General features: G+C 35.9%; 1 protein-coding gene across 1 annotated transcript in view; it reads right to left on the reverse strand.

The window, feature by feature from the left end:
* Positions 1–17,110, reverse strand: part of LRP1B (low density lipoprotein receptor-related protein 1B) — a 1,806,191-nt gene that overhangs the window by 732,950 nt on the left and 1,056,131 nt on the right. Inside the window, exons 26-27 of the mRNA XM_010853706.1 lie at positions 12,956–13,120; positions 12,428–12,672 (exon numbers count right to left, since the gene is read on the reverse strand). Of these exons, the coding sequence (XP_010852008.1) occupies positions 12,428–12,672; positions 12,956–13,120 (410 nt within the window). The remainder of the gene's footprint in view (positions 1–12,427; positions 12,673–12,955; positions 13,121–17,110) is intronic.

The raw sequence follows: 17,110 nt of genomic DNA on the forward strand, positions 1-17,110 counted from the left end.
CATATACACAATGGAGTATTACTCAGCCATTAAAAAGAATACATTTGAATCAGTTCTAATGAGGTGGATGAAACTGGAGCCTATTATACAGAGTGAAGTAAGCCAGAAAGAAAAACACCAATACAGTATACTAACGCATATATATGGAATTTAGAAAGATGGTAACAATAACCCTGTATATGAGATAGCAAAAGAGACACTGATGTAAAGAACAGCCTTTTGGACTCTGTGGGAGAGGGAGAGGGTGGGATGATTTGGGAGAATGGCATTGAAACATGTATAATATCATATATGAAACGAGTCACCAGTCCAGGTTCGATGCACGATACTGGATGCTAGGGGCTGGTGCACTGGGACGACCCAGAGGGATGGTATGGGGAGGGAGGAGGGTGGAGGGTTCAGGATGGGAAACACATGTATACCTGTGGTGGATTCATTTTGATACATGGCAAAACCAATACAATATTGTAAAGTTAAAAAATAAAATAAAAAAAAAATAAAGAAGGAGCCTCAAGGGCTGGAATCAAAAAAAAAAAAAAACTCACATTTTATGGATTAATTTTATACTGTACTTTATTTTTATGAAGTAGAAAAAAATCTAAAAAATCATATCTTGTATAGACAGCTGTATTTCAAAGAGAAAAGATTTAAAAGCCACATATACTGTTTCCATTTATTTGTGCAGTTTTCTGTAAAAAGAGTGAATTCAAACATGTAATATCATGCTACATTTATTGGTGAGATATATCTTAAAACACCAATGAATTTTCAGATTTTCTAAGCGGTGCTATGTCTTTCTGACTTGCTATTTACTTTTACTTGCTGTATAATTTAAAAGAAGAAACATTTGTGCCAGAAAAATTTCTATTTTCACAATGATTTAATAATCACAAAATTTTGTCTAAAACAATGGTTCTCAACCAATGGTAGTGATGGTGAGGGGGGATTTTGTCCCCTCAGGAACAATTGAGAATGTCTAGAGACATTTTTCGGAGAAGGCAATGGCACCCCACTCCAGTACTTTTGCCTGGAAAATCCCATGGATGGAGGATCCTGGTAGGCTGCCGTCCATGGGGTCGCGAAGAGTCGGACACGACTGAGCGACTTCACTTTCACTTTTCACTTTCATGCATTGGAGAAGGAAATGGCAACCCACTCCAGTGTTCTTGCCTGGAGAATCCCAGGGACAGGGGAGCCTGGTGGGCTGCCGTCTATGGGGTCGCACAGAGTCGGACATGACTGAAGTGACTTAGCATTTTAGCAGAGACATTTTTAAATGACATAACTGGGGTTACTAACTGGCATTTTAGTGAGTAGAGGCTAAAGATGCTAATAAACTTCATATAATGCAAAAGAATGCCCCCCCTCCCAACTAAGAACTACCTATCTCCAAATATGAAAGGTACAGAGGTTGAGAAGTTTTGATCCTGGACTGGAACTCTGGACTTTGCATCTTACTGTATCTGAATGAAGAGCTCATAAACACTTACATTTGTATTTCTGAGGCAAGTACATCAAACAACCAGTACCAAGGAAGAAAGAATTTTATGATTTCTTTCATACTAATCTTTTCCACTGTTCCAAGAGAAACTATATTATAGCATAATTTTAAAATAGCAATTTATAATGCAGCCATACTTACTACCTACCTATAAATTCATTTACAGTTTAGTTGTTTGACATCTGTGTTACATTTTGCCAAAGAAATGCTAAAATGGAAATTAAGTTTTTCAGGTGAACCAACAAAACCCATTAATTCAAAATGTGGTTTAAAGATGCTACAGAAAGATTTACTGAGAAATTAAATTAGGTGCAGATCTATATAACTAGTAGTTGGAGCAAAAGACTACCTGTTACAGGAAGGAGGTATAAGAGTAGAAATTGAGTTCCATTATGATTTTTCATGTCAACAGTTGGAATGACTTAACAACATATTCTTGGCATGTTTCAACTCTCATTTGTCCTCTTTATTGGTAATGTTGTCTCTCTCTTTTATGTGGTTCTCAGTATTATACAATGTTCCAATACCTCACAGAAACCTAACAAGTTTACTTAATCTCAAAAATTTCTCTTTGCTTTGCTATTACTTGCCTTTCACTTTGCCTCAGTCAGAAATCTCATCCCTTCAAAGCTGCTGATATCAAAAAGTAAAGTTGGAGGCATTTTAACTGTTTCATATCAGCTTTCCATTCTTAGAAATATTAGTATTTTAAACTAAGGTCCATTTCAAATTTTTTAGTATTTATTTATTTTTTTAAGCTATGTGATTCCGTTTCGAATTTTATTTTTTTGGCCATAAAATGCAGTATGTAGGACCTTAGTTCCCTGACCAAAGATTGAACTTGTGCTGCCTGCATTGGGATCAAGGAGTCTAAACCACTGGATCACCAAGGAAATCTCTTAAAGTCCATTTAAAAAAAGAAAAAAAAAAAAAAAACTTACTGTTGATAGTATATAAATATGTGAAAGAAAGGGATACCATAAAACAGTAGGAAATAGTATTTTTAACAGAATTAATAATGTCAAGAATGGAAGGAATATGTATATGCAAGCAGAGACAGAGGAAAATGTTTTATATGACAGGTCATTAGATCTTGATATAATAAACTGTGGAAGTGAACAATTTAAGTAACCTGAAAATATATGAGATTCACCTCTACCACATTGAAACATAGTTTTAAGAGCATTACATTTGTTTAAAACTTTTTTTAATTGAAAATTTTGCTTGTAGTTAAATATACTAATAGCTCCAAGTGGAATCCCTCATGCTTCAAGTTTTATAAGTGATACTTTGTTTCCTAAAGCAGCAATAGGATTACTAATATTCTTAGGGGCTTCCCTGTTGTCTCAGATGGTAAAGAATCTGCCTGTAATACAGGAGACCCGGGTTTGATCCCTGGGTTGGGAAAATCCTCTGGAGAAGGGAACCTACACAATACGGTATTCTTGCCTGAGGAAATCCCATGGACAGAGAAGTCTGGTGGGCTACAGTTCAGGGGGTTGCAAAGAGTTGGACATACTGAGCAACTAACACACACACACACACAATATTCTTAGAAACTAGTTTGTTTTTTTTTTTTAATTGTATAAGCTAATTTTCTTGCAAATGTTGTCAAGAAAAGTTTCATTTTCTATAGAAGTATTTTCCTGAAGCAACTGGAAGACTTAAATCATCTCAGTGTTAAAACTACTCTCTCAGAAACAGCCTGGAGTTCACCTTGTATTGTCATAACATAGAGGGTAAGTGAGATAAAAACTGATAGAAAAAATAGAAGTTCCAAAAATGGAATAATTTATTTTCATCACAATGAGCTATAAAATGTGCTAAGTGTTTCTATAAGCATTATTCCCTTTATTCCTCTTACTGGCCATTTTTGTTCTTACAAATAAATTACCCTCGCTTTATAGAAGTGTAAACTTAATTTTGAAAATGGTGAATGAGTTCTAATGAGATGGATGAAACTGGAACCTATTATACAGAGTGAAGTAAGCCAGAAAGAAAAACACCAATACAGTATACTAACGCATATATATGGAATTTAGAAAGATGGTAACAATAACCCTGTGTATGGGACAGCAAAAGAGACACTGATGTATAGATCAGTCTTATGGACTCTGTGGGAGAGGGAGAGGGTGGGATGATTTGGGAGAATGGCATTGAAACATGTATAATATGTATGAAACGAGTCACCTGTCCAGGTTCGATGCATGATACTGGATGCTTGGGGCTGGTGCACTGGGATGACCCAGAGGGAGTGTATGGGGAGGGAGGAGGGAGGAGGGTTCAGGATGGGGAACACAGGTATACCTGTGGTGGATTCATTTCGATATTTGGCAAAACTAATACAATATTGTAAAGTTTAAAAATAAAATAAAATATAAAAAAAAATAAAATGGTGAAAAAAAAAGAATACTTGCAATCATACAACTTTTAAGAAAGAAATACATTTTCAGATATCAAAGTGCAACCACTAGCCATTATATACACTACCTTTCTAAATGAACTAAATCACTTAGATTCACTTATTTGTTCATTTAACAATTTATGGGATAGATAATGGATACTGTTTTAGAATATGACTTTTAAAAATATATATATATTTAATCTAATTGCTATAACCGTGACAATGTCCTAGTATTCTATTCATCCTGTTTCTGGAATTTGATTTGATTTTCTAAGGGGTATTGTCATTTTGATTTGTTACACAAAACAGTTCGTACATTTGCCAGTTGATAGGTGTTTCAAGAACAAAATTAAAAGGGATGGTTGAGTCCACACCAGTGTTTGAGAGTAAAATAAAGTGGTCTCTGCAAAATAGTACTTTTATTATCAACAGATACTAGGTCCCCATTGAACTGAGGCCTTCTCAGAAGAAAAGCTTCTTTAGGAAAAGAAAAACATTTTTTAATTGGTGAAAATCTAATTAATAAAAATACTTTCAAAACTCTCTATTTGAAGTGACAATCATATTCTTAAGCTATTTCAAGAAAAGATTCCCGGGCTTCCCTGGTGGTCCAATGGCTAAAAAGTCCACCTGCCAATGCAGGGGATACAGGTTTGATTGCTGCTCCAGGAAGATCCCACATGCCACGGGGCAACTAAGTCTTATGCCACAGCTACTGAGCCATGTGCTGCAACTGCTGAAGCCTGTGACCCTAGAGCCCGTGCTCTGCAACAAGAGAAGCCATCACAATGAGAAGTCTGCACACCACAACAAAGTGTAGCCTCTGTTTATCCCAACTAGAGAAAGCCAGTGCAGAACAGCAAAGACCCAGCACAGCCAAAAATACATACATAAATAAATAACTCTTAAAAAAAAAAGATTCCAATCAGAGAAAGTGAGGAAAGAAATGTGAAACAAAAGTGAAAAACAAACACACACAAAAAAATCAATAGTGTTGTAATCTTTCTATATCCATGAAAAATACAGCTCCACTACTGGGTGTTAAATCACAACTTCAGTTGTGATTAAGAAAACATCTTTATGGTGTCTGAATCAAGATGTAAGATTAGAAAGATTCTGAGCTCACTTCCTCCCACAGATACACCAAAAGCTACATATAAAACAACTATCTCTGAGAATAGCTTGAAGTAAAACAAATTTTCTACAACTGAATATATAAAGAAAACACCAATACAGTATACTAATGCATATATATGGAATTTAGAAAGATGGTAATGATAACGCTGTGTGCGAGACAGTAAAAGAGACACTGATGTATAGAACAGTCTTTTGGACTCTGTGGGAGAGGGAGAGGGTGGGATGATTTGGGAGAATGGCATTGAAACATGTAAAATATCATATAAGAAATGAATCACCAGTCCATGTTCAATGCAGGATACTGGATGCTTGGGGCTGGTGCACTGGGATGACCCAGAAGGATGGTACGGAGAGGGAGGTGGGAGGCGGGTTCAGGGTGGGGAACACGTGTACACCCGTGGCAGATTCATATTGATGAATGGCAAAACCAATACAATATTGTAAAGTAATTAACCTCCAATTAAAATAAATTTATATTAAGAAAAAAGAAAAGGTGACTTGAGACAGGCAGGATAGATAGAGACTCAGTCGAGATAGAAGCTACACCCTCAGAGCAGAGATACACAAGTGTGAGGGTTATCACAACTGCCTAGGTCTCTACTGAGAGGCCCAAGGTCCAAATTGGGTTTCCCATCAAGAATACTCCAGAATGTCTGGCTTTAAAACCAATGGGGCTTACTTGCAGAACAGAGAAAGGGTTGTAAGAAGTGAGACTCACTCTGTTTGTGAGTGGGTTGTCCACAAACTCAATAGCTCTGACTCCCAGTAAAGAAGCAGTGCAGTTAGGCAAAATGAGGAGACCAAGAATAACTTCCCAATGAAAGATCAACAAAAAACATCAGAAAAAGAACTAAATGAAACAGAGATAAGCCGTTTATCAGATAAAGAGTGCAAAGTCATAATCATAAAGATGCTCACTGAACTTGGGAGAAGAATGGAATAACTCAGGGAGTACTTCAACAAAGGGATAGAAAATATATTTAAAAATCGCAAAATAGAACAGAAGAAAACAACTGAAGAGCAAAATACATTATGGGGAATAACAGCCAATTAGAGGATGCAGGATATACCAGTGATCTGGAAGATAGGGTAGTGGAATTCACTTAAATAAAACAGCAAAAAGAAAAAAAAAAAAATATATATATATATATATTTGAGAATAGTTTTAGGGATCTATAGAATAACATTAGACATATAAATTATCCCATTATAGGGTCCCAGAAAAAGAAAAGAGAAAGAGGGAGAAAACTTATGTGAAGAATAAATGGCTGAAAATATATAAAATATATTTTCCTTCCCTGGTGGTTCAGGTGGTAAAGGATTTGCCTGCAATGCGGGAGACCTGGGTTTAATCCCTGGGTTCAGAAGACCCCCTGGAGAAAGGAATGGCAATCCACTCCACTATTCTTGCCTGGAGAATTTCATGGACAGAGGAGCCTGGCGGATTATAGTCCATGAGGTCTCAAAGAGTCAAACATGATTGAGTGAATAATAGTTTCACTTTTATTATATTATCCAGATATAAAATAAATGTCATTCTTGCAAAATATAACAGGGAATCTAATCATAAATATTTTAATATCTTTGTATGGTGACAGATGGCTATTAACCTTATCATGGTGACCAACTTATATGTACTCTACAAATGCCACAACACTATGTCATACCCCTAAAACTAAAAGTATAGTGAACTATATTTTCAAAAAATGAGTTTAGAGAAACAAAACTTAGGTCTGCGAGAGGCCACAGAGAAGGACATCAAACCCACTGGATGGGAAAAGGTATGCATACTGGAGGAACTCACGTTTTCTTCATATTTACAAACAATTTAATCTAAAAGGTGGAAGAGGACCATAAAACAAAGTGACTAAGAAAATTGTCTATCTACCTGTCTATCCATTCATCCATCTGTCTTTCTTTCTATCATTTACTTAACAACACTTACACTGTGCTTACTATTTGACAGGTATCTTCTGTGCTTTTAAGAGACTAATGCATTTAACTTTGCAAGAATTCCATTTTATAGTTGAAACAACTAACATAATGGTCATGCTGTCAGTATGACAAAGCTAGAATATGAACTAGTTTGACTCTAGAAGCTTGCTCTTGATTACTATGTCTCCTAAGCTGATTGCTATGAAGGTTGTCTTTTTTTTTGCCTTTACATTTTGTTACTTAACACTATCAGATCAAATCAGATCAATCGCTCAGTCGTGTCCGACTCTTTGCGACCCCATGAATTGCAGCATGCCAAGCCTCCCTGTCCATCACCAACTCCCGGAGTTCACTCAGACTCATGTCCATCGAGTCAGTGATACCATCCAGCCATCTCATCCTCTGTCGTCCCCTTCTCCTCCTTAACACTATAGTCCTATTATTTAATGAACTATATTTTTTAGTAAAAAGACTTTGACATTTATACTAACCTCAGACATATTTAGGATCACTGGGACACATGCAAACAATTCCACTGAAAGTGCTCTAAATAAAATTATAGCTGACCTTCCTCCAGGTTGCCAAATCAATGAATACCTTTATGTCTTGATCTTTCTTGACTTCTCTGCAAGAATTAACACTGTTGACTACTGCCATCTTGAAACTCTTCTCTTACATTTTTTGACTGTGCTCTTTTGGTTCTGAAATGTTTTGGCCATCTTTTTCTCAGCATCTTTCTTTGCCTTTCTCATTTATATTCGTTTCCTCCAAGGTTCTGTCCTTGTTCTTCTCTAATTTTATATAATAGTCTTAGGAAATCTTATTTATCTTCTTATCATCAATATATAATTGAATGACTATTAAAACTCTAGTTCCAGACCAAATCCTTTTTGCCTTTATAACCCTGAATACTCAACCATGTCCTGGAGGTACCTCTCCACATAAACAAACTTTAATTTTTTGATTTATCCTTTAATTCAGGTGCCAGTAAGTTTTTACCTACAGGTTAATACTGCCCTTTGGGTTACTTTTTTAAATTGGAGGAAAAACACCAAAAAAATAAAATAAAATTTTATAACACATGAAAATTAAATGAAATTTCAATTTCAGTCTCCATAAATAAAATGTTATTGAAACATAGTGATGGTCATTCACTTTTCATTTGACTGCTGTTTCACTATCTCAGCAGGACAAAGTAGTTCAGCAAAGACCATATACCCTGCAGGGCCTCAAACACTTACTATATGGCCTTCCATAGAAAAAAAACTCTGCTGACTCCTCCATTATGGGGCCTTTGTGTCACATGTTGATGGTGAAGCCAATTATAGAAACTAGAAAACTAAAGACATCTCATATTTTCCTTTTCTTGCCAAACTCCCCTACTCTACAAATCTGTATCACTTTTTTTTTTTTTCTTTAAACTGACTTTACCTCTAAGTATATGGCAACTCCAGGCTTCCCAGGTGTTGCTAGCTGTAAAGAACCAAGGCACGAAATGTGAGAGATATGGGTTCCATCCCTGGGTTGAGAAGATTCCCTGGAGAAGGGTATTCCACCCATTCCAATATTCTTGCCTGGAGAACCCCACAGACAGAGGAGCCTGGAGAGCTACAGCCCATAGGGTTGTATAGAGATGGACGTGACTGAAGGCAACCTTAGCACACACGTACATATCTCAGTTCCACCATTCTCTCTGTCCTGGTATCAGTCATCTCCTGATCTACTGAAGAAGCTAGGCTCTACATCATACTCATCTCCTACCTACAGTAGTGTCTCTGTAGTTTACCGCTTGTATAGATGAAGCCAAGTTTCAACATGTACTTCTGCTATTTTCCCTCCATTGACCAAATAGTTTCAATGTTTTTCTCATTTCTTCAGGGCAGTGGTTCTTAAGGCAGCATCAGCATTCCATGGGAATTTGTTAAAAATGAAACATCTCAGGTCATACCATAGACTTATTTATCAGAATATCTTGGATAAAAGCCAGAAATTTGTGATTTAATGATCCCTCCAGTAAATTTGATGCACATTTAGGTTTGACATCACATGAACACTTATCCAGTTATTCTTAAGGATGAAAATTGAAATTTCTTTGTAAGGGGAACTTTTAAGTCCCATTATGGTTTGATTCCAACCCAATGTTGTATACCATGCATTCCCCCCTTACTTCTAGCGGCTCCAGCCCACAAATGAAGAAATAAGAACCCAGAAGTTCATTAATCTGCCTTAGGTAACAAGGTCAGTGAGTGACAAAGGAAGAAATTGTATTAAACTAAGCCCAAGGACTTTTTAAGGGCCACTCCATTCTACCTTTTAGTATAATTTTAGTTTCAAAAATGCAACCACAATAATAATCATTTAATTGACCCCAGTTATTAATTTAGCTTGTTTTCTTCCTAGACTATAAACTACAAGAAGTTAAAAATTGGTTTTTCCCATGTGAAGTGAAAGTCACTCAGTCGTGTCCAACTCTTTGCGACCTCATGGACTATATGGTCCATGGAATTCTCCAGGCCAGAGTACTGAAGTGGGTAACCTTTCATTTCTCCAGGGGATCTTCCCAACCCAGGGATTGAACCCAGATCTCCAGCATTCCAGGATGATTCTTTACCAGCTGAGCCACAAAGGAAGCCCAAGAATACTGGAGTGGGTAGCCTATCCCTTCTCCAGTGAATCTTCCTGACGCAGGAATCAGACTAGGGTCTCTTGCACTGCAGGCAGGTTCTTTACCAACTGAGCTATCAGGGAAGCATGGGAATGTGTCTGTAAAACTTTACTCTCTACTGCCATCTGGAGATTTGATAGAACAATTCCAAGGAGAATCTCAATAAAAATTCAATGTCTTCTGCCTGCAGAGCATAGTGGTTCAGGCAAGAGCTCTGGGGTCACTCTCCCTGGGGTAAGATAATGAGGCAATTATCGTGTGGCTATTAGACCTTGAGCAAATCACTTAGCATTTCTCTCCTTTAGGATCTTTATCTGTAACACTGGGTTACCAACCACCATCCTCATGGAATTACAATGAGAATTAGTATTAGGTGATATTATTGTTATCATTATTAATACTGTTCTCATAAAAGGCTTACCTATACTCTGTAGTTAATGCAAATAAATAAATGACACTCCTTTACTCAAATATTTTATTATCTAGGTGGGCAACTAAAACAGAATTAGGAAAATATTAAATAACTATACATATTCTAAGTGCTAAGGTAGTTCTTTATGGTGTTAATTAAGAATGTGGAGATAAAATATGAATTATGTGCAGATTTATAATTGGTATGTGGCTTTGAAGTAAGAACCTCTCAGGGAAAGTTTTTTTTCCTGCAAATTTGGTGTAGATTGAGAGCAATATCTGGAAAGCGCTAAATCAAACATGATATAAATGCATATCTTTCTTATCATTATGAAGTCATGATAATGAAACTATTTTTACTAATGCTTAATCATGCATGCCCATATTTTATTATCCAAACATAAACTAACATATGGCTCAAGCAAAGTCTATCATAAAACCTTTATGATGTTGTTGTGTTTTGTTTAATACATTCAAAACTTATTCAATTAAAACCTGTGTTTTACTGATAAAAATATATTTGGACTAGATGGCTTCTTGAATGTAAATTATCTATTTTATCCTAAAGGGAAACCTACAATTTTGATGTTCTTAACTCATTAAAAATATAGCAAATGTGTTTATTTATGTAACTTCTCTCTTTGCTAAGGAAACAATATTCTCTGATGCAGTTATTCAGTAAAGAGCCATAGGTATCAACTACACGGTATAAATTTCCAATTAGACCAGACCAATGGACAATTTAGGTTAAAGTCCGCAGTTATCAGTCCACATAATGGAGTAGGGTGAATATATCTTCAGAGCATATAGGGATACAATGTGTTTATTCTAACCAGTGTGAAGCTATAGTACAATGTATATAAATTTCTAGTTCTGAGTCTTCCAGTATTTTATATTCAAATTTTTGTCCTCAGTCCTATGGTTGCTATCACAATAAAACCGTTACCTTGTATCCTCCCTACGTTATACTTTCTTGCTTTACTTTTTTTGACCCAGGAGATGTTATAATCTAAATCACCTGTTTTATCTCCAATATCTTCCCTCTTCAATATCATCTTCAGTTTAGTATCATAACTGCATGGCTAATACATAAATCTTATGTCATTTCTATACTTAGAAATATTTGGATTTGCCACCAAAAACAAAAGCAGCAAAAACAGAAATGGGACTATACCAAATTAAACAGCTTTTGCCCAGTGAAGGAAACCATCAATAAAATAAAGAGGCAAACTACCAAACGGGAGAAGATATTTGCAAATCATATTTATCAGATAAAAACTTAACATCCAAAATGCATAAAGAACTCATAGAACTCAATGTCAAACAGACAATCTGACTGAAAAATAGGCAGAGGCTCTGAAATAATCAATTTGTTAGCTTCTAAGTCATTAAAGATATTTTTGATGGTAAACAAAAAAAGAAAGAGATACAGATGGCCAACAGGCATATGAAAATGTGTTCAATGTCACTAATCATCAAGGAAATGCAAATCAAAGCCACAATGAGATATCATCACATATCTGGTGTTGCTGAGGATGTGGACAAAAGGGAATCCTTGTGCACTATTGGTGATTACATAAATTGACACAGTCACTAAGGAAAATAGTTTGGAAGTTCTTCAAAAATTAAAAATAGAACTACCATATGAATCAGCAATTCCAATTCTGAGTGTTTATCTGAGGAAAAGGAAAAAGATAAATTTGAAAAGATATATATACACACACACACACACACACGTGTGTGTGTATGCACTGCTGTGTTCATTCAGCATTATTTACGATAGCCAAGAGATGGAAATAACCTAAGTGTCCATTAATGGAGGAATGGATACAGAAGATGTGAGGAGTGTGAGTATAATGTAATATTCATGCTTGTGCTCAGTAGTGTCCAACTTTGTGTGACCCCATGGACTGTAGCCCCCCAGGTTATTCTGCCCATGGGATTTTCCAAGCAAAAATACTGGAGAGGATGGCCATTTCCTCCTCCAGAGGATCTTCCCAAACCAGGGCTTCAACCCATGTCTCCTTTATCTCCTGATTTGTAGGCAGATTCTTTACCACTGAGCCACCTGGGAAGTCCTCTTAAAACAGTAATGTACCTAAATTTCAACAAAAGAAGGCTAAGAAAATGATATGATTGCAACAACTGCATAAAACCTCTTAATTTCTAAGATTTCTCTATTTCTATGTAAATTAAATAAAAAGGAAAAGAAAAAATATCCTGAGCTAATTAAAATAAAGGCTGGTACTACTTCCATCATATAATATAGAAAATATTAAATCAGTGTTAGCTTACAAAAATTATTTTACAGTTTGATTATTATATGACTAAAGTGAAAATAAATTCTGGTCACTAATTCATAACAAGCACTTACCCTGGGGCTGACGGCTGGGATGGTAGATCTGAAGGTCAAACGGCTGTGCACTGGTTTTCTGAATCACGCTGACATTCTGCCCTGTCCACTTACTGGCTTTTGACAGTGTGTTGGTCCTCCAGTCCGTCCAATAAACATCACTCCCATACAGAGACACAGCAAAGGGATGAGAAAGGTATTCATGACCTCGGATAATTTCTATCATGCTTGTTCCATCATAGAGGGCTGAATAAATGGCATCTGACCTACAGAAAAGTAGATGCATCAGTGGTATATAAAACCACATTCAAATAGTCCAGTGATGTGTTCATACTACTTAAATGGCAAAAGAGCTGTGTAAAAATATTTTTATGACCCTGTATCTGATTTGCAGTAAGATTTCAACAAAAAAGCTATCATAACCAAAGCAAACAAAATTCACCATCAATTTCAATGTGTGTACATGATACATGCACAGAAATACACATTTTAATTTTGTAAGTATTATCTGATGAAGGTTATAGAAAAGAAAGGGAAAAAAAATTAAACCTGGCATCTGTCCAAACTATCCTTTTTTCAAAGTGGTCCACAGTGAGTCCATTAGGCCAAGCCCCGGTTTTCATGTCTTTGTAAATGGTTTTCCTCCCAGCACCACTCATGGAGGCAGATTCAATGCGAGGAAAATTGGCATCCCAATCTGTCCAGAAAAGAATTCTGAAGAAAAAGAAATGATGCTATTGATGATATTGTTGTTTCAGTCATTCAGTTCAAAAAAAATGTATTGAATTTCTATGACTATGCTAGGCACTGGCTAGGTAAACAATCACAAGTAAAACAGATGCATTATCTAGCCTCATGGGGCTCAGAGCCCAGAGCAAGAGACAGACTAAACAAATGCTGGAATATATAACTACAGCTTCTGAAATAGATTCAAGAATAATTTTGTTATGAGACTGAGTACTAGGTAAGTAAAATACTTTGAGAAGATAATCAGCGGGGAAAAAAGCAGTTTGAGAAGGTAACATTTAGACTGAATCTGAGAGATGAGCAGAGCATGACAAGAAGAATAAATGGTAGAAACAAAAGTCTTAATGAGGGAAAGAAAGTGGGTGACTGAGGAACAGAAATGAGGCTACTGTATTAGAAATATGGCAGTGAGGATAAAGGGGAAATAGATGAAATTGCAGAGGGTGATATAATGGATCTTTTTCGATATGGCAATCATTTGGGTTTTGCCTTATCTCATATTTAAGCAGGAAAGAAATATGGCATCATATATACAAATTCATTATGCTGAGTCATTATGTAATATACTATATTACATCAGACAGTTATTTTAAAGGACCAGGCAAATATGGTGGTATCAGTGAAGAGAAGTGAATGGGTTCAAGGAATATTTTATTTCAAGTAGTTTGTAGTAGTTTAGTTGCTAAGTTGTGTCCAACTCTTGCGGCCCCATGGACTGTAGTTTACCAGGCTCCTCTGTCCATGGGATTCTCCAGGCAAGAATACTGGAGTGAGTTGCCGTTTCCTTCTCCAGGGGATCTTCCTGACCCAGGGATTGAACCTAGGTCTCCTGAACTATAGGCAGATTCTTTACCAACTGACCTACAAGGGAAGCCCTTATTCCAAGAGGTAGAACTGACTTCCAGGACTAAATGAGTATTGGATGTAGGGAATGAAGTAGAGAACAGAATTACAGGTGGCTGTGTTCCTTGTCTTGGCAAACTCAAGGGTAAGGACAGGCAGAGGGTGTACAAGGGATCCATTAAGTGAAATGGAAAAAAAAAATGCAAGAGAAATGCATTTTAAGACCTGGGATTGAGTATGGATGGGTGTGGAGAGCAATCAAAAATACAGTTTTCAATTTTTTCACCTTGAGATTTAAGACATAAAAAGGAGATTTCCAGGAAGCTGTGTGGTATGTCAGGGTGAAATTCAGAGAAGGCATCAGAACTGTAGACATGAATTTGAAAGTATTCTGCATGGAGATGACATTTAGATTCACATGAATGGAACAGATCATATGATAGAGGATGCAGAGGGAAAACAGTAGGACATCAGATACTTTGATTTACACATACATGCATTTTTATAATACTCTCTTTTTTTTTTCTAAATACTCTTTGTAACTCTACAAATTCACAGTATATGAACAGTTCCACACATTAGGCATCAAATGTTATAAGTTGTGCATTTGATTTCTAAGGCTATTAGGTAATGGAGAGTTTATGTTTAATTGATAGTGGCTTAAACTGCTCATGCATGTTTCAGTTGTATATATATAACAGTTACACAACAATTCTGCAGTCATTACAACTAGCTAATGATTTCTTTTTGAGTGCTTACTATACACTAAATACTTATTTTCAGAACTTTATGCAGATTATCTCATTTAATTCTTCATGAAGCCATGACTAAAGTTATCCATGTTTATAGATGAGAAAACAAGCTTAGAAAAGTTGAATTCCTTGACCCGGTTACATGGCTAGCAAGTGGCAGATGAAGTTGGGAAAATGGATACTTCAACTGCTGACTTTATGTTTTTAACATCTAATGTTTTAATGTCATTGACACTAAATAACAAAGGGAAAGCATTTGGTATGGAAGTAGGGAAATGGCTGGTAATCAAAAAATAGTAGTTGCCTTCTTTGCACCTTCTCTATACCTTAGTAGTAGAAACAACGCGAATGAGTAGCATGGAGATTTGGGAGGAAAGAACACACAGAACTGGAGAGACAGTGACAGTTCAATATATTTTCCTATCATCAGTTCTGACAACCTTTTGATCAGAAATGGTAAAGTTACTGGCAAAAATAAACTTGGCTTCATTATAGTTGTATATAGTGTGGCCTGCAAGGAGATCCAACCAGTCAATCCTAAAGGAAATCAGTCCTGAATATTCATTGTAAGGACTGATGCTGAAGTTGAAATTTCAATACTTTGGCCACTTGAGGCGAAGAACTGACTCGTTTGAAAAGACCCTGATGCTGGGAAAGATTGAAGTGGGAGGAGAAGGGGACAACAGAGGATGAGATGGTTGGATGGCATCACTGACTTGATGGATATGAGTTTGAGTAAGCTTCGTGAGGTGGTGATAGACAGGGAAGCCTGGCGTGCTGCAGTCCATGGGATCACAAAGAGTCAGACACAACTAAGCAATTGAACTGACTGATAGGTTTGCTATATAATCCTTAGGTATATAGATTGGGAAAATGGAAACAATCCTTTGGAACAAAATTTCAAAATGCAATTCAAGATTTCTTCTCTGTTAAAAAATGTATTATATCTATTTAAAGAAATGTGCAGTGATGTAAACTAAGTATTCATTATGATTTCAATATCTGAGAGGTACATAGTCTCTTATAGGATATAGAAATTACAAATATGAAAGGGTTAGATGATAACACAAAATATCATATAATAAATTTATTTGATATGTATGTTAAAAGCACATGGTGGGCAGGATAGGAAATGAACCTATCTTCTTGAAGAGACTGCAGGTTCCCTTACAACCTAAGCACCAGACATTCCAAAAATGTTATTAAATAATTGCATCAATGTTGAATAACAATATATATGTTTTGTGTCAGACAAGCTTGGAACCAAGGTTAGAATATGTCACTAATTAGAGCATACTTAACTCAGACTCCATTTGCTCATCTGTACATAAAAATTTTCACAGTACCACTGAAGGAATATTTGATGAGGTAATAGATGTAAACAATTTAGCACACAAAATGCCTGGCACACAGAAGACTTTTGTGTTTGCACAAGCATCCACATACATTTACACACAGAACATTTTTTAAAAGCAAAATTTCAAAGTCATTTAAAACTATTAAACAAACGGGAACACACACACACATAGAAAGAGAGAGAGGTTGGGGATTAATACTAATATTAATATTTAAATGTTACAATATCATGTATGTGAAGGTAGATTAGTTTTATAAAGTAAGCATGAGTTAAAGCTATGGTTTATCCCACACAAAATTTCTCAAAAAATTATTTATATTAAATTTGTGTTTGTTTGTTTAATGGACAGCTTTCTACAGCTCTAGGGATGGGAACATACCCACAAAAATAATACCTAAATTATTAATTGTCTAACCACCAAATATCTGATAAGTAAGTTGTTAGGGAAGGATAAAGATGAACATTATTACATTAGAAGGCAATATCATTGTTGAAGCTGGGTGATAAATACTAGGGAACTTATTTTACCATTCTTTCTACTTCGTATATTTGAAAATTTCTGTATAAGTATTCAAAAGTGTAACAAATCCAAAATTAAATTAATAGAAAAAAATTTTTATAAGTATCAGGGATAATTTATAAAATCTTGTTTTGGGGAATATTTTTTTTCCTGAAAAGACTATTATTTAAAGATAGGATTGTTTACATGAGAAAATACTAATTATCTGGAAATATCAATAACATATATATATTGTGTGTGTGTTAGTCACTCAGTTGTGTCCAATTCTTTGGACCCCATGGATTGTAGCCCACCAGGCTCCTCTGTCCATGGAATTCTCCAGGCAAGAATACTGGAGTAGGTTGCCATAATTTTCTCCAAGGGATCTTCCAGACCCAGGGAATAAACCTGGGTCTTTTGCATTGCAGGCAGATTCTTTATTATCTGAGCCACCAGGGAAGTCCAACATATGTATTACTTATAAGCTATTTCATATATAATTTGTT

The sequence above is a fragment of the Bison bison genome, unplaced genomic scaffold (genome assembly GCF_000754665.1).
Source record: "Bison bison bison isolate TAMUID 2011002044 unplaced genomic scaffold, Bison_UMD1.0 scf7180017864330, whole genome shotgun sequence".
Classification (NCBI taxonomy): domain Eukaryota; kingdom Metazoa; phylum Chordata; class Mammalia; order Artiodactyla; family Bovidae; genus Bison; species Bison bison.